Raw genomic sequence first — 25,595 nt, 5'->3', positions numbered from 1 at the left:
TGCAAAGGCATGACACTAGCAACTTTCTAGCAAGTTGTTAAAAATAGTCCCTTTGCACTTTACTTAAATTTAATCCAGTGTGCACTGACGCACTGGCAATGTGTGATTCATCATCCCATCCCACAGTGCTGACCTGACCTGCACAGATATGGATAACATCAAAGCACAGGATAAATGTTGGACATAAAAGAATCAAATGAATGGTAGGCATGCTTTAACTGTAACCTTGTGTGGGCTCTCTCTAACAAGATGTTCACTGACAGCAAGGCTGAAATGTTAATGACATAACTTGCTAAAACAAGTAAATGCTCATCTTATTACACATCTTCTCTTTTTTGTACAGAGGGAGACCTAAGGTCCTGTTCCAAAATGCTAAAAGAGATGAAAGAATAGGAAGCTAAGTTTGCTTCCAGGTTAGTTGGCTTCCAAGTGAAGTAGATGAAGTACAAACGTTTTCATAGTCTTAAATATTAAAGAAATTAAACTTGGAGATGCAGCAGCAGTAAAATAAGGGTGAATACTCGTATATACTCTTACTGTATATAGAAAAGATGTTGATGCTGAAGTTAGATATTTTCTGTTAGATTATTAGCTGACTAATTATTTATTAATTTTATTATTTATCCATCCATCATCTAGACCCCCTTAGTCCTAACCAGGGTCCCAGGGATCTGCTGGAGCCTATCCCAGCTCTTTTTGGGTGAAAGGCAGGGGTCCACCCTGGACAGGTCCCCAGTCCATCACAGGGCCACATAGAGACAAACAACCTCACACACTCACACTCACTCCTATGGGCAATTTAGAGTCACCAATCAACCTGACATACATGTTTTTGGACTGTGGGAGGAAACCAGAGTACCTGGAGAAAACCCACACAAGCACAGGGAGAACATGCAAACTCCACACAGAAAGGCCCCTGATGGGTTTCAAACCAGGAACCTTCTTGCTGTGAGGCAACAATGCTAACCACTTATCCATTTATTATTTACAAATGATTTAACTAATCATTTACAAATCATTAGGTTAGTCAGTCACCAGAGTGAGGAAGAACCTGTCAGGACGATCAATTTGTGTGTCTTTGATGTGTGATTTCTCCATCATCAGAAAGATAAAAATCATTTGCCAATATGGTGAAACTCGGTTTACTTTTTGTCACTTTTTCATAACCCGAAGGACAATGTTGTATTTAAGACACAATTTCTCAGCAACACAACTGCTACATTTCTGCTTAATTTACTAATCATCAAAAACAAGATTTTTGCAAACACAAAAAGTAACAATAATGAAATATTAAGATAAAGGATCATTTAAAGATACAGCCTTTATTATGTCTCCATTCTTTAGGAATTAACAGCCAAACTGCAGTTTATCTTCCTTGAAACCGTATATGTAAGCACAAAATCAAAGAAACCAGTAAGTTTTACTCTCACTGTCTAACTCCTGAGGTTACGCAACTTGTATGTAACTTCTTTGTGACACTTTAACAGCACTTGAACTTAAATTGGTACCATAGGGATAAGACTGCATTCCTCAAGGTTTAATAGCTTGACACTGCTAAACATTACTTAATCTTCAAGTTTGCTATTTTGGGGGGAAATTTCCCTCCCTGTAGTCAACCGGGAACAGGAAGTTAGAAACACAAAAACAAAAACAATGAAACAGCACAGCTTGCTGTCCGGGACGTTACACATGAGGTTTAAATAACTGTTGCACAAAGTTCAACACAGCGTCACTCACTCAAGCTCACATGAACAGTTTTTGGTCTATCACCTGAGAGCGAAACCGTGTTGTTGAAAATAAGCTCTGAAAGGGAGGATGAGTCAAGCACTGAGCAAGAGAAACATAATATGAGAGAGAGAGAGAGAGAGAGAGAGAGAGAGAGAGAGAGAGAGAGAGAGAGAGAGAGAGAGAGAGAGAGAGAGAGAGAGAGAGAGAGAGAGAGAGAAAGGTGAGTCAGCCAGTGAAACAGGACTGTTCCTAGATGTAGCCATTGTGTGTATGAATGTTCATACACTGGGAGAGTGAAAAACACATGGACTTCTTACTTTACTTATTACTTGCATTTCTATTACGTCTAGGATTGCTTACATTTTCTTATTGTACCGCCATTCTACCTCTACCTTACTTCCAGTCATGCATGCATGTAATATGGGTGTCAGTCTAATCTCACCCTGTGTGTGTGTGTGTGTGTGTGTGTGTGTGTGTGTGTGTGTGTGTGTGTGTGGTACTCACTGCGGCTCCTCTAATCAAACTTAAGAGTAATTCTGGCTGCTTTTACATATGTTTTCTTCTGGATGTATTAATAAGACATCAAAATATTAGTAAAATTTGAAGGAACAAGTGGAATGAAAACTTGAAATGAAATCAGAGACAGACCAATCTGAGAGTGAGTGAGCAACATGAGAACAAACAGTCTGTGTCTTCAGGCAAATCTGATTTCATGCAGTTTCAGTTTGTACTTGACACATTTTGTTGTGTGGGAAAAACGACAACGTACTTTACCAGACGAATGTACAAACAAGAAGGAAAAGGGAAAACCAATATGATTATATCTTTTAAGCAAATACAGAAACAGTTTGGGAAAAGTGCAGTAACTCAAACATAACCTTAGTCCTACAGGAACTCAGATAACATTGAGGCTCATGAGTCAAACCCACATGAAAGAATTTTGTTGATAAAGTTAGGTAGGTGTTTGTATAGGACATTATTGACCAACTTGACTGATCAGCTTGCTGACAGTAAATGCAACAGCTGAGTGAAAAAAAAAACAAAAAAACAACCTTTTGACTTTAAACCACTGTAAATAGAATCAAAAGTATTATGTTCATGCAAATAAAGGAAAAATAATTAGTTGTTCTTCTTTCTTTTCGGGCAGGGTGTGTAAATGGCCAAGGCTGTTTTGACACCTGCTCTTTGTGAACACTGGGAGGCACAGAGCTTCAGTGTTGCTCAGACATGTCAGACAGAGACAGACAGACAGACAGAGACGGACAGAGACAGACAGAGACGGACAGACAGACAGAGACGGACACAGACAGACAGAGACACAAACAGAGACAGACAGAGACAGACAGACAGACAGAGACAGAGAGACAGAGATAGAGACAGACAGACAGACGGACAGGGACGGACAGACGGACGGACAGAGACAGCCAGAGAGACAGACAGACAGACGGACAGAGACAGACACACACCACTTACAAAAGTGTCAATATACTGTTCATCTGCGTTTCTCCCTCGTTTATTACCTTGTTATGCTCAAACACTCATGCCCTTGCATGAATGTGTGTGTGTCTGTTCTAATCTGCCTAAAGAGAGGAAGGACAGGTAATGTGGTCTGAGAGGCCTAATAATGAATTAACACTACATAATCAAGGAAAAGCTAACTCCTGTAATTATAGCAAAGCTGTATGTATCCTGTATGGGAGGAGAAGGATATAAGGTATAATCCAGAGGAAGTATCAATAAGACAAGGATGTGTTAGGAACTGCCATGAGTCACTGTTCATAAGCCATTTCTCTCTCTCCACCTCTATTATACACAGATGAGTGCACACTACAGTTTCAATCTTGTTGTTCAGTTAATGCCTTGTTCTTTGCTAGTTTCCTGTTGAAAATGAGTCCATTTACAGAGTTTATCGACACAGCCAGCCAGAAGGCAGGTTGGCTCCCTCCTGCTTTCGCTCCATCACTTCAACTTCAACTCAGCATCTAAATGAATTTTCTTGCATGGATGTGGATTCACAGCTAGCCCATCTACCATCTTGGCTCTTACATCACTAATGACATTGTGTGTTATGCAAAGGCCCTGGGCAGTCACCATGATGAACTCAGGTTTAACAGGTTTGCAGCAGCAGTGAAACAGACAGACTCAAATTTGGCACAATTCCTCATGAGTTTTACTGTGGACATTACCTGAGGAAAACATGCTTGTGAGAACTTGTGTGCGTCAATAGTGCTGCTGACTGATGATCTTACATGTTTGAGAGAGTCCATGTGCCTGTGACGACTAACCCAGGCTGTTTGTTCTACATGTTCTTATCCTACGTGCGTAGTTAAATAAGGGTTCTGAGTTGAAACCTGAGTCAAAACAGACACAGAAACTCTACCTGCTGAATTACCAGCTGGAAGGAAAGGAGAGGAGAAAGGAAGAGCGAAACGTTGAGAAGTCCCGCTATTGTGGCACGTTATCGCGGCAAACCTGTCGTGCTCACTGCTCTTTTCGCGCTTCTCTTGGACTCACTTATTTCCCTCTCTTTTCGCCCTCATTTATCTTTTCTTTTTTCTCTGTTTTGTTCTTTGAATACTTTCAGAGAGCTGCCACCCCTCCCATCTACTATTCTGGTGAAACATTAGCCCTAGTTGACACCTCCAACCTTCAAACGTATAAGAGTGTGTGTGTGTGTGTGTGTGTGTGTGTGTACACTCACAAAGGTATGTCTATAACAACAAACAGAGCGAGAGACTGTTTCCACACTGTGCAGTCACGCTAGTGATGCATGCATCTTGTTGTAAAGCAGGGAGGTCTGATATAACCCTATCACTGCTCGTGACTAATGGGGATGACTAAGACACACACACACACACACACACACACACACCCTCACACACAAAACACACACACACACACACACACACACAAAACACACACACACACACACACACACACACACACCCGTCTTGGAGCCTTTGGTTTGGACAGAAACAGTGGCTATACTAAAACAAACCAAAATAGTTTATTAACACATTATATCAAAAGTCACAGCGTCACTCTGACGACAGAATGGAGATTACAACACACTACTAACACTTAAATGTGTCCTTAATACAAAGGAGCCTAAGCAATCAACTCCTGATATTTCTGGAGATTAGATAGGAACTTTTTCATTATTTTTACTTTTTCACATGAGTCTGTACAAACTAGTTCTGCTCGAACTGGCAAACTGTGTGTGCGAACACTGAACTATGTTAAGGGAAGCGTAGTTAATAGCCTCTTGTCACAACAAAAAGGTAACCTTACATCCCAGGTGAAGATCTTTGAATGTATATATATATTTAGTGCTGCCATCCCTTACGTAAAGTGCAGCCAACTACCACCTTAAACCACACAACTGAGAAATAACACTGACAGCCAAGTGTAATGGGGCAAGTTATTACCGATTCTCTCTCATTTTCTATGTGGGGAAACAAAAGGCACAGTTCACTTGAACAGGCACTTTCTTCAACAATCTTGGTCACATGTTTTTGCCAAGGACACTCTGGGTTTCCATTGAAAGCACATTAAAATATTTTTCCTACTTTAATGGGTAAAACAATCAAACAATAGAATAGCACAGAAAAATGGTAACCAAATGGATACTGATTGTTGAATTGTAGATTTTCAGAGGTCATGTCATAGGTCAAAGAGTCATTGCACATTGTCAATTGCTGAGATCACATAGAATAATCACGATCTATTCAAAACATCACTTCTGTTGATCAGCAACTATCTAAACTAAACTCCTCTGCTGTTGCAGTTGGAGTTGACCTCATTATACAAACTTAAGGACTACAGGATTTTGAATGATAAAGCTCTGCAGTGGTACACGTTTGGGGCTGGTAGTATTATTATTGTTTTCACTATTGTTTTTTTTTTTTCCACTAAATACCAGAAATGATGGAAATTAGAATTTAAAAATGCATAAACAGAACATGAACAGCTGACAGGCATGTGAGTGAGTCGGTCTCCATGGGAGAAGGACCTTTATGGCCTGAGATTAGTTTTCAGAGGTCAGGAACATGTAACCTCCTAGGAAACCAACCTAGCACCCTCAGGGAAACCACATAAGGTCTGATAACTACTCAACACGCAGGCCTCCCCCCATTATCGATCCCTTTCTGTTAACATGATGGTGTCACAGCCCCCCCCCCTTCTGCCCAACCCAACTTACCCTAAAGTTCAACACTAATACTGCCAGATCCTGCTCCTCTGCACACATACACAACCAACCCCCAACGCACAGGCACATAACTATTCTTTTCCAGGCCTTTCATCTTGGTCCCTTGTGGTTCAAACACACTTAAGCCTTGAGAGCAGTTCAGGGAAAATCAGCCCAGATATTACTGCACATTACGAAACAACTGTGCAAAATCCTCTGACCATGTTCGCTCACACTGTAACAGCCTTATTCCACTGTAACAGGATTTTCTCCACACAGACTGTGCTTCATAATATGATTGTACCTGATAAAAGCAGAAAGAAAAGAGTGAAAAAATAAGGTCACTTTTAAATTAACCATTTTAATGAAATAATTATTCGACTGATTGTTGGAATTATGCATGGCTGAAAACAATTCAGTTATAACAACTTGGAGTAATTAGTTATTATGTAATTCAAAGGAAAGTATATTCAATGTGATTTTATTCTGTGGATAGGGACGACTTTAGCAGAAAAGCAATATGTGCCAAAATGTGCAGTGGGCATTAGGTGAAAGATCTGAAGCACAGAACAGCAGAATTATCCATAGTATTAAAATAAGGTCATAAACTTGGTATGGAAGAATATAAACCTACAATGAAAAACTAGAATGGACTAATAAAACACAAGTAGCTGATTAGCCTTCTACAATCAGATCTCAATATACTCAGAGGGTCGGTAATGTTCAACATGGGATGTGCCCTCAGTTGAAATTAATCCATTGTACCGACAGCATTTTGGTCCAATGTGGTCCAGAGTATGGACACAGCAATCTGCAATTCGCAATGACCTCAATCTCAAGAAACACTGAATTGATTTTCTTCCACCGTTTCATCGACATATGTTTAAATAAGGGTTAGAGAAGCCTTTCTTTACCATCACATTTGATCAGCGTACACCGCTGACACGTGGGCATGTAAGAGACTTTTAAATTTCATACCTGTTTTAAATGTGGAACAAATCAGAGTACTCAAACAAGCTGTCAAATGGTCGTCAGAATGAGAAATGCATTTTCTTTTTCTTCCCTAGTGCAGTGTTTGGTTTCTTTCTAGGTAATTTGCAAATATAATTGCACTTTAAATTGTTTTTTCTTTCCACTGCTGGAAACTGATTTTTCACACTGTAATATTATCCAGCTGTTTGCTTGGAACATTTGTAGCATTTGATATTAAAGTACAACCAGTAATAAACTCCCAGAGATCACCTACTGAAGAGCAGCAGGGGCTCCAGTCTGATTGTACTGAAGGCAGAAATTAATGTATATTCTTTGAACTTTAATGTTTGTTGAGAGCCTTTATGTGACCAAGTGAATTACTTGAAGTGAAGAGACTCATGCTGTCTGTTTGCACAGAAACGTAAAACACTAAACAGGAAAAAATAATTACTTTACACCAAATAGTCACGTGTCCTAAAGAGAGACGCAAAAAAAGGAAAAGCTGCCGTCATCAGCTACCTTAAAAAAAAAATAAAAAAAACACGTGAGAAAGTTGAAGCCTGAAGTTTTGTAACAGAGTTCAAGATCCTGAGACATGAGGGAGGTCTGATGTGTGTCTGTGTGCTGGTTTTCCTCTGATAATGAAGGTCAGAGCCGTTTGACCCCTCATGACCTCTGCGGTGTTGGTGGCACTGCACTGTTTGTAAAGACAAATACATTTGTCTCCTGTTATGTGTGTGGTAGCCCTGACCTCAGCTGCACAAGGTCCCCGTCTCTGTCATTGTGTGAAGTGAACTTTATATATACAATTTCTGAGAAACTACATTGATAGTCACCTGTGAGGCTGATGCACTATCCCTCTTTCTCTCACACGCATTCTCTCACACACACACACGCGCACACACGCGCGCACACACGCGCACACAGGATTAAGCTTGGTGGTCTTGATTAAAACAGAAAAATACTCCATTCTAGTAGGACATTAATGGAAATCATTTCTTTCTCGCTTTCCTATGCTCCAACCTCCTGCTTTCTGTTTTAAAAGAATAAATCTGTGATTCACAGCAAAGGCCTTTTACTATGTTTTGGTCTAACTATGATCAGAGTCACATTATTAACTGTGTCTGTGCAGGCAGAGGTAAAATTCAAATAATTATTAGCAACTATGTTACTACTTTGAAATGAAAGTGAAGGGTGAGGGAAGTGAAATTTCAAATGCAGTTTTCTAGACTGATGAGTGAACCTACAATTTGCATTTTCCTCCATCTCCAACATCTCTTTAAAGCTTCTTAAAAAACATCTCATGACTAGGTGCTATAAAAAGGCTTCCCTCAACAAATAACACTGTTTACGTTTCACACACACTCTTGCACACTCATTCTCTCTCTCTCTCTCACAGACACACTTGCACAAAGTGGGTGTGTTTTTTTGGCTCGCCCCAAAGCCCTGGCTTCCCTCCCAGACCCCAAACTGCACCCCAGTTATTACTGCAGCAGCCAATTGGGTCAGACTACTGAATGTGTACTGGTCTTGATTTCACACAAACAACATCACCCGAGTGCGTCTGTCCATGCGTGTTTAAGTAACAGAAGCCAGTAACTGAGTAACCGCCACATATATACAAAGACTTTCACAAAAAGGTAGGCAGACAGTTTACGTAAACAAGATCTTATGATGAGATACCTTACATGTGGTGACCACGACGTGTTAAGATTTCAGCTGGATCAGTGTCAACTGTGTTTGAATACCTATTGGACATTTTAAAAAAATAAAAATAACCAGAGACCTCTAACGCCAGGCTAGAGAATTGCCTAAAAAGCAATACAGTGCATAACCAAACAAACACGCAAAATTCACAGGGTTTCACTCCTCCACTTAATGGCTTGTGTCAGGTCGGTCGGGTTTCTGCACAGAGCCAGAGGGAAAAATAAAGGTTAGGTGGGAAAGAAGAGATGGAAGAAGTGTGTGGAAAGAGGTGATGTGACAGAAAGAGAAACCTACTATGAGTGTGTCAGAGTGATCCAATAACACATTCTGACTCACATAGTGGCTGATGCACAAATGACATACACAGTACTTGAGACTCCATGTCGTGACTGGTCCTGTGAATTCTGTCAATGTATTTAGATGTACAACCCAGCAAAGGTAGATAGCTGTACAGTGACGTGAATATAAGTCCTGTTCATCTGGATTCATTGTATTTTACACTATAATTTAATTTATAGATTAACTGTTCACATATATGAAGAAGTTTAAGAGAGAACAAAGATATTTATATCCAACATCTATACAAGTGAACCAGCGTTCAGTTAACTCTGCTCTCGGCTGAAAATGGCCAACTCTCACGATCATGCATAATGGAAATGCATGCATGTCCAATATGTACTCTCCTATATCGCAATAAATGATTTCAGACAGAAATGTCTTATTTTTATACAAATCTTTGCATAGCATTATCTACATACCAATGGAATGCACTGACATTATTAATCACAGTCACATTCTATGGTAGATTATCTTTCATAGAGCAAAACATTTAATTTGCAGAGATGAAATCCTATAAAACCTTAACATCTCTGACTGTTTTTGTGTATCACTCACAGATTCAAATATTCAAAAAGTGCCGCAGCCAGGTCTCTTTTGACTTCAGTTTTAACCCCAAGTTTGAAATGTTTAACCTTGTAAAGTAATGAATGAGATGGCAGAGACAGAAGGACAGCAGCAAAGAAAAAAAAAAAAAGAGAGAGGTTTAGTCAAGAACGTATCAGTGTTTTCATTCAAAATCTGTTGGAAAAGAGGCTCAGCTGCAGAAAGCTCACATTTGAAATATAAGATCCAAAAACTGAAAAACATCCAAAACTGAAAACTAATACACCTTTGAAAATCTGAGCTGATAGGATTTTCATATTCATTTCACCTAAGGAGCAAATTTTCAAAATTTAAAAAAAAAAAAAACGAATAAATCAAATAATATTAATCATGTTTGCAATTTAGATCCACATTTAGTAGGTTCCAAGATGTCAGAGAAACATCCAACATAACTGTAGTAATATGAGCTACTTAACCACAAACCTATAAAATTGACAGGCCAGATACATAATTTCCATTGACTGGGCCAAAGATTCAACTACATTAGTGCCATTAGGAAAGTGCAACAGAGAAGGTTTTGGTGAAAGTCTCAAAAGGTGTGATGCACATTTTTAACCCACAATTTGCTCGGGGACTCGGATTGAGGCAAAATGTTCAATAAAAACTTGGTCTTGACCACAACTTGCTAACAAACATGATGAGGCAAAGGGTATATTAAAGATAAAGATATTACACATCTTTCACGAGTGACCCTATTCATGCTGCAAAGTCAAAAATGCAACTTAATGAGTCCAAAGGTCCACATCCCGCCTTACCTGTCTCTGAGGAAATCCACCACTCTTTTGAAATCATCAATGCAATACTCTCTCTTCATGTCCATCAGGACGCTGTCTGAGGCCGACTGAACAGGAACATGAAGGAAGGCATAGACGCGCGGATGATTCAGTATCTTAGCCATCTCCTAAAGAGACACAGAAACATAAAGAGAGAGCGATGGATGGATGAGAAAATGGAAATACAGAGTTATAAATCTGTAATATGTATATTACAGATTTCAGTCTAAAGCCAAACCTAAAGCTGCGTGTTTCAAGTGGAGACTTTCTTGCCACAAAACACATCATATAGAAATGCACAGAAACATATTCAAACTTTCTACTGCTATATTTGATGATTATTAATTTTTATTTTCTTTCCTAATGAAACAACTATTAAACTAGTTAAAATAGTAATTTTCTGTTTACTGGCTAAATTAATAACAAACAATCAGTCTACTCTCTATATTGGACAAAAGGACAAACATTCGTAACAGGTAGAGTCCATTAGTCGTGTACCTGAGGACAGAAATGTAAAGTCTGGCTATAAAGTACATCAACTAAAACATACTAAAAGAAGAAGCAAAATTTCAGAGAGCTCTGCTGAATGATAGCTGCTTGCTTTGAATAAAATGAAGGTTCCATTAACATTCCTGATTCTTTCTGCAGTCTTTTCACTCCAAACCTTCTACAATAGATTACCTTTTTCTTACTCTCTATTTCTGTTTTTTTATGTTGAGCAAATAAAAGAAATCTAGCTCAGAGAATTCAACGTGTACCCATAAGATCCACAGTCCAAAGAGTCAAGGCTGCTCCAGTAGGGGCTCTTTGTGTCTGAAAAGTCAAGAGCTTTTACTGAAGCACGCAGGTCCACATCTTAGATCAAATGGTGAAGGGCAAAAAAGAAAAACATGGGACTTCTATAATTAAATGACTAAGAATTTCTGACCACTGGGCGCCTTTCTATTATCAGTAAAAAAGTGAGGCTCGGCTATAGTACTGTATGTGCTAGTTATAATACCTGTGGTTTCTTGACCAGAGAGCACAGGAAAGGAGGTTTTAAGTAATAGTGCTCTGTTGTTAAAAATCTTTAGCTATGAATTCAAAGAGTAATGGTGCCATGAGATACTCAGACTGCGATGACTGAATTTAGGTAGCTCAGTTATCTGTGTTATTATTATTCAGACAGCTTGTACTGGTTCATTATTTCTACTCCCTGTTTAATTTTCACTTTATGAGTCCTAGGTGGTCTTTTAATTTTGTATTGCTGTATGTATTTTGTAGTGTTGAGACTCCTGATGTGAAATACATATTAAACGTAAACTTGAATTTTGAATAAACCCAGGACATGGTTTGTGATGCAGTGAAGGAACAAGTACTCATCAAACGATATTTAAAAGCCAAATTTATTCTATTTTACTGGGTTTACACACGAGGTTGTTTATGTAAAACACAAAGGTCTCATTTAAACACATACAATTCTTCACTTGATTTTAATTAAGTAAGGACCCAAAGCAGAAAAGTCTCCCGACGGCGCTCAAGGTAAAATTCCCAGTATTATGTGTTACATGGCATAAATATAAGAAATATAGATTAGCAGCTTTTAAAATCAGGATCATCATACGTACAAATGTACCTTCTATCAGTTTTATATCATCAGAAATGTACAGCAATTAGTCAAAACATATGTCTCCAGCAGGACAGAAAGGGATGGTGAAAACAGGATTCGTCAGTAGCAGCACAGGACTTTGATTCATGTCTTTTATGTCTCAGCACTCACCCTTTTATCAGAAACTGTAAGAGTGACATTCTGTGTGTTTAATACACCGCGCTAATTAGGTGAGTTCTTTCTGTTATTTTCTTTAATTCTTACTTTAATTTCCTCTGTAAAAGAACTGGAGAGACCACAGATGTCAGATTTTCTGATGGACCTAATCAGGATGGTATCATTACCATACTAATCACCACAAGAACAAGAAAAAGAAAAAAAGAGAAGGGAGGAAGAGATGATTTAATGATTTTCTACAATAATGTGGTGATTGCAGTCCATCTTCTCAATTAAGAGCTATTGTAGAATGTTCCGTACTTCATACACAGACACAAAGGCAGAACTGCACACACATGCACGTGCATGTGCACGTGCACACGCACACACGCGCAGTTGCAGCACCACAGGGGGTTGACCACTGGAAGCTCCAAATTAGAAGGAAATAATTTGGTTTGAAAATGGAGCTTGATTGGTGACAGAAATCAGTCTGCTACAGTACAAGCGTCTGTGTGTGTTTGAGAGCGAGTGAGCAAAAGAAACACATGAAGGAAAAGCATTTAGGTGTGTTTTAAAGGTAACTGGTTCTTACAACTTACAACTGTGATAATTGCTTATAATTGATAATTGCTCTAATTTTCTCAGTGGAGATTTTTTTATTGAGTATACTTTAAAAATCTGGTTTAAAGCCATCCAGGGATCACAACCATTGAATTGCAATACAATGAAGTTGGAAAAAAAAATGAGGAAACATATTCAGAACACACAGGACGGCATGGGGTATGCAAAGCACAACAAGTTTAATGTTTCTACAGTCTCATTAGATTCACGAAGAATAACTCACAACTGACCACATTCTAGCCCACAGATTGTGTGTGTGCGCTGCAGAACACGGCTATGTGCTGCAGGAGTAAATGGCGTCTCAACAGATGTGATGATAGTTCGAGTAGCAGGGCCCCTCTACTAGGAATTAATCTATAAAGTAAGAAGTTTTCATCCATGCAAGCTATTTATCACTGCCGCTTCCGTCTGTGTGACCCGTCCTCCATTGATTATATACTGTTATCAATAACTCGTTACCAATCACTGTGGGGTTGAGACATTTTAAATGTTTGGTGCCTTTTGACAGTTTTGTGGGTGTACAGTGAAAATCACGCTGTGACGAGGAATTTATAATTTAGCTGTGCCAAATGAGGTAAGGTAACACAGGCCAGTGGTGATCATTTTCATTTTACATTATTCTGTCCATAGCTGTAAAAACTGCTAGTATTAGAGACAAAACTCTACTAAAGCAAAGCAGAGCTGGGGTAAACACTGCTGTTACAACAAATAAGTGTCAAAAGTCTTTCCCTGTGACTATGTTTAAAAATGATTTACTGTAAACATCTTAAATGTGCAATTTCCAAATATCATATTTTAGCAACATTTGACAGTAGTAACAGAAGTACTATATCCGTGGCTTGAAAATCCAAATCCAAAATTCTGCAGCAGATAAATGTGCAGAAAAAAAAAAAAGAATACTATAAGGTTTGAAATAAACAGCTGATGATGTGAAAAAAAAGCAGATTAAATCTCTCACCACTTGTTCAACACACACACAAAAAAAACCCTAGCAATACACTAAATATTGACGAGATAACATATGAGCTGTGCCTTGTACTTGATCTAAATGTGTTTTACCAATAATACTATCCATCCATCTTCTATACCCGCTTTTCCTGTTCAGGGTCACGGGGATCCGCTGGAGCCTATCCCAGCTCTCTCTCGGGTGGAAGGAAGGGGTCCACCCTAGACAGGTCACCAGTCTGTCGCAGGGCCACATATAGACACACAAAGACAGACAACCTCACACACTCACACTCACTCCTACGGGCAATTTTAGAGTCACCAATCAACCTGACATACATGTTTTTGGACTGTGGGAGGAAACCGGAGTACCCGGAGTAAACCCACGCAAGCACAGGGAGAACATGCAAACTCCACACAGAAAGGCCGGGATGCGAACCCACGACCTTCTTGCTGTGAGGCAACAGTGCTAACCACTCAGCCCCAATAATACTAATAATAGCTAAATGAAGCATATTAAAAAAAAAAAAAAAAACAACATATCACTGTGGTGATAATTGATACTATCGTTTTTACAACAACACACTTGCTGACAAGCTATTTACAAAGTTATAGTGACAGTTGCCAGGGAATAACATTTTTAATTCTCCAAGTGTATAATGGTTGATAAAACTTTTGAAGACGCAGCTTCCACTTCACCGCATGTTATGCATCAATACCAATTAGCTCAAAATGAAATGAAATGAAATCTCCCACTGCTAACAAGCTGCTGAAGTTGTGCACTGTCCATATAGGTGTATGGTACATACCTTATCCTATATAATTATGTATTGTCCAGAGTGAGGACACATTGGTCACTGCATTGAAACCACACACCAAAAACACAGCTGGATTCAAGAGTTACAGTCCAGCTCAACTGAATGTACTGAAGGAAAATCCAGAATAAGTAGAATAAGTAGCACCTAGCTGCATCCACACATGCTCACAGATACGCAGTACACAGACACCCACAGATAACAGAGTATTAACGGGGTGCCCCCAAGGGAGTCCGTAGAGAAAATGCCGTCTGTAGAGAAAAAGCCGTTCCCAGGACAATAAGTCAGGTCCCCATATGTGCACACTGGCACACACAATCACACAGTTGGTGGAAACTGTGTTCAGCAGCAGACAGAGAGACCGAGCTCCCTATGGCATTAAACATTTCAGACACTTCAGGCTGCACTTGACTTTCCCTAAAGGGTTTACTGAGCCTGCAGCACCTCACACAGTGCAGATGTATTGCACCGTAAAAGGGGTGTCGTGAAATTTAGTGCATGTCTAGCATGTGAATGTCAGTGTAGACCTGAGTGACCATTCTGCAACTTTCTGTCCTCATTATAAGAACAGCTGAAGTGAGACAGCTGAAGAATATATCCAAACCAAAATGCATGAAACCACTACATGTTCTGCGTCTGTGGATTGCATTAACAAACTGCAGCTAACACAGATTTGTCATTGCCATTAGTGCTGCCTTTAGTAGCCATAAAAATATAGTGATGGCAAAAAGCACAACCACCACTGAAAGGTCTTGTTTCAAATGTGAACACAGCGTTTAAATGTCTATTTTTCAAAAATCATAATACACCACGATACCTCACAAAACATAATTCACTGCTATACATCTGAAAGATTTACAGTGAGAGTTCAAGATGTCAGGTCCCTGAAACAATGTTACATCAGTCTTTTGAAGTGAATAGGTTTCCAAGGTGCTGGTGCTGTATGAGGTTGGGTCCAGTATGAAGGGGCTACGTGGTTATGTTTCTGTGTGTGTATTCATGCGTGAACATGTGTCCTACGTATGAAAAATATTAGCTGATACAAAGGACTGAGTTCAGGTTCAGCGGGGGGGCCGGCATCAATAATCAGCAAGCGGGATACCAACATATTGTTCATCATTCCTGCAGATGTTTGATCTGTGGTGCCAACAGTTTGCTGGCATGTCAGGTTTGTGACCAAAGATTAAACAGACGCCACTTTCCAGGACTGTACAATCCTGCTGCGGAGTACGAGAAACCAGCCTTACCTGAAAGACTGTGGTGTTTGTCCATTGTTTAGTTTGCAGTTTTTTTTTTAATTAAACTAAAATTTGATTTGAGCTGTTAATTGTTCTCTCATCTTTTCTGTTTGTTCTATGTGACCCTGTACAGAAACATCATTTTGGATCCCGTATGTACCACAGGTGTGGAAATGACAATAAAGTAACAATAATGAAAGTTAGATATGTGTAAGATCCTGCTCTGGAATAAATTTTTATGCAACAAATTAAAAAGGAGAGATGCTTGCTGAGTCATTCGAGCAGTGCTATGCAGAGCTAACTGTGGAGAGATTGTGAATGGCAGACCTGACATATCTCTAGTCAAAATGAGATGAGCTCCGAGCAGGATGTTTAATGGACAACTGCCATTTCATTCATCTCAGCCTGACTGATTGCTCTGTACAAGGAGGCTACTTTCACACCTCATTTACGAGTCTGCTGGCACGCTAGATTCAATCACACACACATACACGCACTTGTTTTGGTATCTGCATGCACACGCATGACTTATTTAATCAGAGGACCTACCGCTGCACTTTGGATAGAGACGGATGGATGGACAGATGGACAGACAGCTCAAAAATGCCATATAAAGTGCAGCATTGTTAAAGAAGCATTGGCAGAGACATTTTTATGTGCAGCTACTCAAAAAGAAACCACCAAAGACACGATGCAATCAACGAAAATGTCAGAGACAAGTGGCCCATGAGAGGCCATTGGGCTGTTAACTGCTCCAATCGGCAAATGGTGCTGTGAGGCTGTCTATTTTTTTATTTTACCAGGAAGTCCCTTGAGATTGAATCTCTTTTGTGAGGGACACTGTCCACATCTGTCAGGAAAAACAGGCTGCACATAGGAAGCGATTGGATGTTCTTGTCTGACAGAGAGACAGAGCAGAAGCACCGATATGAGAGAGGTTGTGGCGAGCAGGCGAACTTTTAGGGTGGAGAGGTCACTTGGTCTTTTCAGCTTCAATCATAGCCCTTCAGTGGGATGTTGTTACATAAGCAGTGGTGCTCTTTACAAGAAGACACTGGGATGTAATTTGGCCTTTTCTTAAGATAAAGGATAGATCTACTCCAGAGATTTGGCCTTCATCGTCATCAAGTGGTTTTAATGCTGTGATTAACACTATCACCAAAAGAACTGGAGAAAAGTGACAAAAGAGGAGGTGAAGGAAGAGTAATTAGGAGGAGAAAGAGGCTAAAATTAAAGTAACAAAATTTTAAAAATCATGAAAATAAAGCAGTGAAATGGGAAAAGAAGAAGAAAAAAAAATATTGGGCCACTTAAATCAAAGAGAAAGAAACCTTAAGACTCAAGCAAGGTAAGAAGCTTTTTTGGGGGGGTTCACAATCATTGTAAATATATTGAGGATGTATAAGAAGGACGGTAAGATGCAAAGAGGCTGGCAAGGAAGAGTAAGTAAGGCCAAGTGTGGGACAGGAGCAACAAAAGACAATGATAAGTTAAAGAACACTTATCTTTCTTTATGTAGGTTAATTGACTGAGGAATTAAAGCAAAAAAAGATATAATTCAATTCAATGCATGGACGTTAACAATTAAAGGTCCGGTAGCATATGAAATGATTCTTCACACTCACACACACACACACACACACACACACACACACACACACACACACACACACACACACACACACACACACACACACACACACACACACACACACACACAGCTAGTGTTTCGCCCTAGTATATTTCTAATTATAAGTTAATTGTTATTCCCTATCATTAGGAGGGTGGTTTTTTTAATTGTAATGTAGCCAAGCAGAAAGCCTACCTACACATGTGGGGGACAATTAGCCACCTCCATTAACCCCTGGTTAATTACAACCTCCATTGCTGCTTCCCACAGCACTTTTCCCACTGCTTTTTACCCCTCATCTCTATCCCCGGGCCTTCATCCCCATTTTTTTTTTTTGTTATATTCCTGTCCTAATTTCATTCATCTATGAGCGCTAATCTTATTTGACTGGTCGATTCAATAGTATATCTGTTGCAAACTCAATTTTTTTTTTTTCTTACTAAAAAGTTTTCATTTTACTTTTCTAGGTTACCATTAACCTATTTAAGCCCTCTATGTTTCCCCTTGCGCCATTAAATATTTCTCTCCACTATCCTACCAAATTAACTTTCATATTTCCAAATGAAGGCAGGTAGAATTACAGTGAAATGGCTTTAAATGGGTGTTGACACATAAAACCAAACTCAATCCAATTTAACTTTTTCCTCCTTCATTTATTTTCCTCCTTCAGTTATTAGCTCAAATGGACAAAACCCAAACATGACAACATTTATGTATTAGGCCCATTGGCCATGCCATGGGTTTACAGTTTTTCATCTTTTCTAAATTATCACAACATACTGCACATTGTATGTACATTTGATGCATGTCTACTAACAAATGCTGAACCCATCATCAAAAACTCTGTTCTGCAGCAAATTTCAATTTACTCCAATAGTAAACCAGAGAACTGCATAATCTAATTACAGATTAAAGGTTCACTCTGAATATGCACTGTCTCTGCTGTGTCTATCCCCATATATGAAATATATAACACAGGGTTGGGTTACTGCTGTAGAAAACCTCCAGTACACGGAGAAACAAGTTCATTTAATGCAGAGACAATGTAAAATAGATGTTTAAAAAGGTCAGACAGGTTCCCAGCAGGTACATTTCTATCGCCATGAACTTTACTGCCTTTTGTAGCTACTCATCCTACAGCAGTCATCAATTTAACAGTTCATCTGTTAACGGAGTATAAATATTGTTTTTCTTTTTAATTAAAAGAAAGATTTAGGTTCCTGGAATACCACGGGAATAACAATGTGTTTGACTTTGTAGTAAATCTGGTCATTTGTGAGGTTGGTGTGATGTTACTAAACAGCATTTTCTCTTTCTCGTACGCACCAACATCTAATAAATACACTATTTTCACAGTGAGATAAATGAAGTAACTGTATGGAGAAAACCCCTACACTAATTGCATTGTTCTTAAACAAAAGTGGACACAAAGGGTGAAAAAAATTAACATGTTAATGTTTCTTAGACCTAAATTTGAACAGATGCATGTAATTTTATCCACACAACCTTCTTTCATTCAATTTTCCTTTCCTGTCCAATGTCCATGTTAATTTGATAGATAACATATGCCCTGTTATCTACTGATGGTGTAAAATGGTGATAGCTTGATAATATGTGGTTTCTAAAAAAAACTTTCAGAAACAGCAGGTTAAAATATAAATAAATAAAATAAAAGAATCAAGATATTTTGACAAAGACAGGATGGTAAAAATAGAAAGAATTAAATGACAGAATGCATGTGTGAGACATACAAAACTGGAAAGAGAGAGAGAGAGAGAGTTAAAGAAAGATAGAGAGATATAGAGAGGGGGGCATAACAATGTTCATTGTTCCATTAGGGAAGACAATAATGACTGATAAAATGAGGTTGCTAAAGAGGACACAGTGGTCCTTAATTGACTCATTAGGGAAAGAAGAGAATGAACTGCACTAATGAATGGAGTATGACTGCTGCAGATAAACTGCTTGGTAAGCAAAACAGAAAAGCATTTAGTTTATTAAATCTAGGGAAGGGAATATTATTTGTTCATAGAAAGGGATAGCACAAAAGAGCATAGGGCAAAAACAAAACAGAGAAAGGGAAAACATTCGGTTAGTGTTAGTATTATTATTACGTGTTTTAGTTTTATTCATTAATTATATATTAGTATCTTTGATGGTGCTTCTGAGTGTTGTCTGGGTTAGTTTTGTTCAATGTGTGTGTGTGTGTGTGTGTGTGTGTATTTTGTTATGTTGTGCGTACCTCTAAGTGTTCCAGGATATATGGTGGGTTGGTCATACCCAGCCTCAGCATGGCTCCTTCAGGAATTTCTTCCACCAGTTTCCACAGCAGTGTGGGCAGGTCTGTCCCTATGTCTCTACCGTAAGCTCCTGTGTCTTCACTGGTCAACCATATCTCACACACACCCTCTGAAAAAAAGTTATGCATACATTAAAAAAAAAAAAAAAAAAGGAGGGATACCTTTACATTATATTTCATTTGAACATAAACACTTTTACAAACTAATTCCTGTTTTATAAAAACAGTATAAAAAAACGCATTCAAACATTACACATACGTCATAATAAACATAGACTTCTGCTTTTATTAGAACATTCATTAAACACTAAAATAGCATTATCAAATTATATACTATAAATTGACGTAACCTTTATCGTAACATCATTTTTTGCCACATTGCCAAGGTCAATCTAACAAATCTGCGCTACCAACACAGAAGCTTCTGTCGACTAGCATTTTTTCTTTACCTTTAGGAGCTGTCGCCACCTAAATGCTGCAAGGCTTTAGCTGAGCCTTGCTCTTGGCAGTCACTGACAAGTATTTAAAATACTTGTCTTATAAACATGCATCCCAGGAATGTGAAGGTCAAACTCAGCAAGAGGGGATGATCTACTGACTTCATGCTAAATTAGAGCAATGCTCAATGCTAGAGCTTAATGATCTGTCATGTGGCTCACTGTCTGCTCAGGCTTTGGATTAAGACATATTGTTTCATGCAGACACACAAAAATAAAACTTACAATGCAGAAACCTAATACACACACACACACACACACACACACACACACAAAACCATCATTATCATTAGCTGTGCTGAGACAGACAGAAAGATACATGTGGTCATTCAGAGACTAAAATGGTGTTTGGCTAATTGTACAGTTCATGTATGTGGGTGTGTGTGGGTGTGTGTGTGTGTGTGTGTGTGTATGACACACAAAGAGAGAGGGAAAGAGTAAAACTACGATTAAAGCACGTGCATGCACAGGTCGGACAGAGATGATGACAGTATAAATATCCAGAGTGAACGAGAGTCCAAAGCTTCTCATTGTTTTAAGATGCACTACTGATTTAATGTGCACCATCAAAACATCCATCAATCACATATGATCAGATCTATTGGCTAACACACACACTATATAATCATTTATTCAGGACATTTGCTTCAGTATGTAATTAATAAATTATTTTATTCTGATCCAATACTCAATAATGGCCTAAATCCTTAAATGCAAGTGTCTCTGTTTAATATTTTCCTTATAATTTGTCATATTTTTGAGGTTTTGAGCCCGAAGGAGGTGGTGACCGCAAATTCCCAGGGCACCTAATGGAAGCTTTTTTTTTAGTTCAATTAGTCCAGTCCCTCTGCCAAGGTCTAACCCTCGCCTGCATAATCTGCATCCCAGGAGCGGATCTCTCACTACACCCACCACACCAGCAGCAGCACTTTCTATGACAGAGCTCAGCCTTGGAAAAAGTGACCTCTTAATAAAAGGCCCTGCATCAAACTGGCCTAGGATCTAAATCAGACTCTTCCAAAACAACATTCCTGCAATTCCACTTACATACAGCTGCCAAGATAGAAAGCTTGTATATTGTCTGCTATTAAATAGCTCTTGTGATTCCTGTGTTATGATTTGAACAGGGAAACTTCTGGAAAAGTCTCACTTGTTTACTCAAGGTCATAATCACACGCAGATCTCCAGATAAACTCAATAACCTGCCCAGTAATTTGCCCCCTTTGGCCTGCTTATTAGTCCCTTTTGCATTAGGTGTGCCGCTGGTGTTATTGTTGGCCAGGAACAGAGATGGAGGGAAATGTTGAGCGTACTCTCCCTTCTCTGTCTGCTCTGATACAAACTGCACAGGTGCTTCCTGTGGGTTTGGTGTGTGTTCAGTGGAGAGAGAGAGAGATGTTCAGGTGTGAAATGTGTTATTGTGTCAGACATTTGATATTGCTACAAAACACATTAGTATTTTGGAGAGTGAAATCTGTGAAATTAACAATGAAGAAGTAACTACTTGTACTCACAGTACTGCTGTATTTGTAATGATTTGTTAAAATAAGGTCTTCAAAATTATCACAGTACACCAAATATGAAATTGTGTTATTTTAACAGAAACAAAAATTATGCCATTAGGGCTAAAAAAATCTTATTAAATCTGGCCCTGAGTAAGAACAAGTCAAACAGCTGCTGGTGTGTAGCTGAACTCTAAAACTAAAGGAGAATTTCAAGATACAAATACAATAATACAGATCATGATGTGTTATTGTTACTGTTATTGACCTTTCTCCATGTCATTCTGTGATATAATTTGATGTCTGGGGAGTCATAAACAAGGGTGGGACGCAGGACCCTTTTCCTAACAGCCATTAACATTCACTTAACTTCAGCGTACAACAACAGTATAGGGACGAGTGAACAAAACAGCAGAAGAGTAAGATATTAAAGCTGGAAATAAAAAAAACTGAACAGGACCTGTCTTGTTTTGTATTACAGCCCTCAGTGGTGAGACTATAATCAGGTATGAGGAAAGGGAGAGAGAGCACACATAAGGAAAGGAAACAGCTGTGTGTATGTCTAAACCATGTTTGTCTTTGTCCAAGGATAACAAGATCAGCATGCCTGACAAATACCATACACATATCAATCATCACTCCAGCTTTCTGCCAGCGAGCTGTTTGTTGAGTGTGCATGTGGGTCTGTGTATACCTGTATGGCTACGCAGTGTGAGGACCAATTTGAGTTTCGGGGTTTTAAGGCTAAGTCAGTGTAAGGTGTCAATTAGGGTTATGGTAAGGGGATAGAGAAAGCATTATAGCAATGAGTTTTTTTCTTAGTGTGCCCATGCTGAGACCATGTTACCACCCATTGCTCTTAATTATTTTGTGTTTTATTTTTTTATGTTCACAAGTCAATGAGCAAAAGAATGAAAAGCAATCACAGACTCTAAAGCAAAGACAAATTTGTTTAGTGAGAAAGAAAGAAACAGGTGGATTTGGCTTTTATTTACGCTGTTTGTCAGCATTTGGTATTAAAAGAAAAAGAAAAGCAAAAAGTGACCCTTTCTAGTTTTGTCTCTGAGACAGCTAAAGTCAAACCCCTTTAAATGTAACATTGTCGGTAGTGTGAGTTGCAATCCTATGTTAACCTACAGTCTAAGCCCACCTACAAGGAGCAGCATGTAAAGTCATACTAGCACAAAGTCTAGCAGATCATTAGATGGATAGATAGTTATGTTGGCATTAACCAACACACACACGCACACACACACGCACACACACACACACACACAAGCTAACATTAACAAATAGCAGCATGTCCGGTATGAGACCTTCATCAAAGGCTCGTACCATTTTCTCGGTTTATATTTGACAGCTCTCACTGAAATTCTTACATTTGACTAAACTTTTTAATTACAGGCGTGCAGAAACATTTCCACACATACAGTTACCGACATATCAACATACATTCACACACAAGCTCTCCTTCAATCCTTGTCACACACATATTCTCACACATTTACACACTATAATTCATGCACAAACACACACACACCGACTTTAAGTGCAGTAATTAAGAAGCTTAATTTCAAGCAACAACCCTTGATGAGGTACGTGGGCGTCTTGGCAGGTATCATCATCATGAATTAATCCAACACACACACTTGCATATGCAAATATTATACCTCTAACATATTTACACTACATGCATGCATGTTTGTATACACATATTTCCCATGCATGTATATCTGTGCATGCATATGCATGGCATCAGTGCACACCCACACAAACCTTTAAAAAGCAGTTGTCAGTTTTAATCTATTTTAACATTGTTTTTGAAATGCATGCATCATCTATATACAAATGTGTTTGAGATACAATGTATTGATAAACTAAAATTTCTGTCTCCTTCCAATAACATGCAATGTATTTGGTACTGTCTGTTTATACTGAAACCATTGTGAGGGCATTTTAGTTGGTCCTCACAACTTCAAAGTAAGGGTCATATGTTTAGTTGTGATTGTTGAGATTAGGGTAAGGGGCTAAGGAATGCATTATGTGGTTAGAGTGTTAGTCCAGAGCTACAGGTAGTAGAGGTTAACTCCATGTGCTCTAAAAACCCAAGATATGTTAACCCTGTGACCTCTCCCATCCTGAACTGGACATACACATCTATAAATTGGATGGATTGATAAACGGCTAGTCAAAGTTATTTAGACTAAAATGTATGAACAGGAGGTAACTGTATTCACTGTTAGGTACTAAGTTCGCCTTATTTCCCTATGAACACTTGTAACAGAACAACATCTGAAAAAATTTAAAAAAAAGGAAGCAGAACAGATAATGACCAACAAATGAGAAATAATAAATGTCAGAGATGAGATGTATTTAAAATGGATTTTTTTTTTTTTAAAACAAATGAGACTAATTCTGTTTGCAGTGCAGTGTGTCACTTAACAAGCAATGAACGCAATTAAACAGGAGAGTGAAGTAAAAGATGCAGTTGTCACAATAGGTCAAATTCATCTGTCGATAAATCGTATGTTAATGTAATCCAAAGACATCTGTCACAGAGTTGAAAGAAAACATCCAAGCAAATCATCACATTTGAAAGGGTGTCACCTGCAAATGTTTGACATTTTGATGTGATAAATTATTTACAAGTTGAACTGACTATCAAACTTTTCACCTGCCAATCTGCCAATGAGGCAATTGAAAAGTCTGAAAAAATATGTTATCATAAATTATATCGCCATGTGAAGCAGGAGTGTCTATCAAACAGATTATCCATATTCACGCAAAAGTTGTCCCAATCTGTCTCTATCAAGATAATAAACTTGGTACTGTATGTAGTTAAAAAATAATAGACATAAAATCAATATTTCCAATGTACATATGGAACTACATCTCAAAGAAACGCCCAGCCAGTACAACACCCACAAAAATGTGAAAGAACATAAGACATAAAATAAAAAAATGCTTGAGCACATATATTCTTATAGACACTTAGAATTCACTCACTCAGTGGTGTTATTGATTAGACATAATAAGGTTTATGTCTTTTTTTAATTCAAGGCTGTTGACCTCATTTCTTTACTCCTGTGCATACGTGTGTGTGTGTGTGTGTGTGTGTGTGTGTGTGTGTGTGTGTCTGATATTACTCACACTGTGGGAACCAAAACCTGTTTACATACTGTGGGGACTCCTCATGTGATTATTTGGTTTAAACTAGGGGCTAAGTTAAGGTTTGAGAAAGGATTAGGGTTAAGTAAGTAGTGGTTATGGTTAAGGTTATAGCAGGTCTCCAGGAAATGAACGTAAGTAAATGTCCCCACAATGAATGAAAACATACTTCTCAATGAAATGACTGTAGGTCAATGAAACGCCCCTTCGAGGACTGAAAACAAATTGTTTTTGTGTGCGCGTGCTCGGCTGTGTGCTGGTGCAGGCACTAATTTGATAAATAATAATACGGCCGGTCAGTATTTATGCTAATGTATTCATGACCTACCAGCAGGCATCATGTTTGTGTTTAATTCAGCCACTGTGTGTGTGTGTGTGTGTGTGTGTGTGTGTGTGTGGCTGAGGAACATTTACTGTAACATGCCAAGACAAATTTTAAATATACCCTGCATGTTTCTGTTAATTAAGTTGGGGACTAAAATATATTGTGTGTTTGTGTGTGTTAATTTAGGCAGTGGATCTGTAAACATCATCTTAATATGTAAATATTACAGTTTTTATGTAAACATATGGGTTTTGCATATTAAAGCTTTAGACTAATGACTGTGGTTTGTTTACTAATTTAACAGAGGGACAGATAGGCCATATGCAGGGCCAATCTATTTATTAAAAGATGGGAATACATTTTATGGACTCGCTACCATACCAGTACATATATATATATATATATATATATATATATATATATATAGTTAACATTATATAGCCTTGACACTAATATGCACACAGAGACAAGAGAGATGCACAAAGATCTTCCACACCATC

At 38.5% G+C, this 25,595-nt stretch overlaps 1 protein-coding gene across 3 annotated transcripts in view; it reads right to left on the bottom strand.

The window, feature by feature from the left end:
• The window catches only part of cdkal1 (CDK5 regulatory subunit associated protein 1-like 1), a 357,840-nt gene that overhangs the window by 240,932 nt on the left and 91,313 nt on the right, over positions 1 to 25,595 (bottom strand). For all 3 annotated transcript variants that reach the window (XR_003294900.2, XR_003294899.2, XM_026294297.1), the window contains exons 9-10: positions 19,547 to 19,713; positions 10,294 to 10,439 (exon numbers count right to left, since the gene is read on the bottom strand). Coding sequence is in view for 1 of the 3 variants with exons in the window: in XM_026294297.1 (XP_026150082.1) it covers positions 10,294 to 10,439; positions 19,547 to 19,713 (313 nt within the window). In the remaining 2 variants the exon portion in view is untranslated. The remainder of the gene's footprint in view (positions 1 to 10,293; positions 10,440 to 19,546; positions 19,714 to 25,595) is intronic.

The sequence above is a fragment of the Mastacembelus armatus genome, chromosome 16 (assembly GCF_900324485.2).
Source record: "Mastacembelus armatus chromosome 16, fMasArm1.2, whole genome shotgun sequence".
In the NCBI taxonomy this organism is placed as follows: domain Eukaryota; kingdom Metazoa; phylum Chordata; class Actinopteri; order Synbranchiformes; family Mastacembelidae; genus Mastacembelus; species Mastacembelus armatus.
This window is presented reverse-complemented; position numbering and strand designations above follow the sequence as displayed.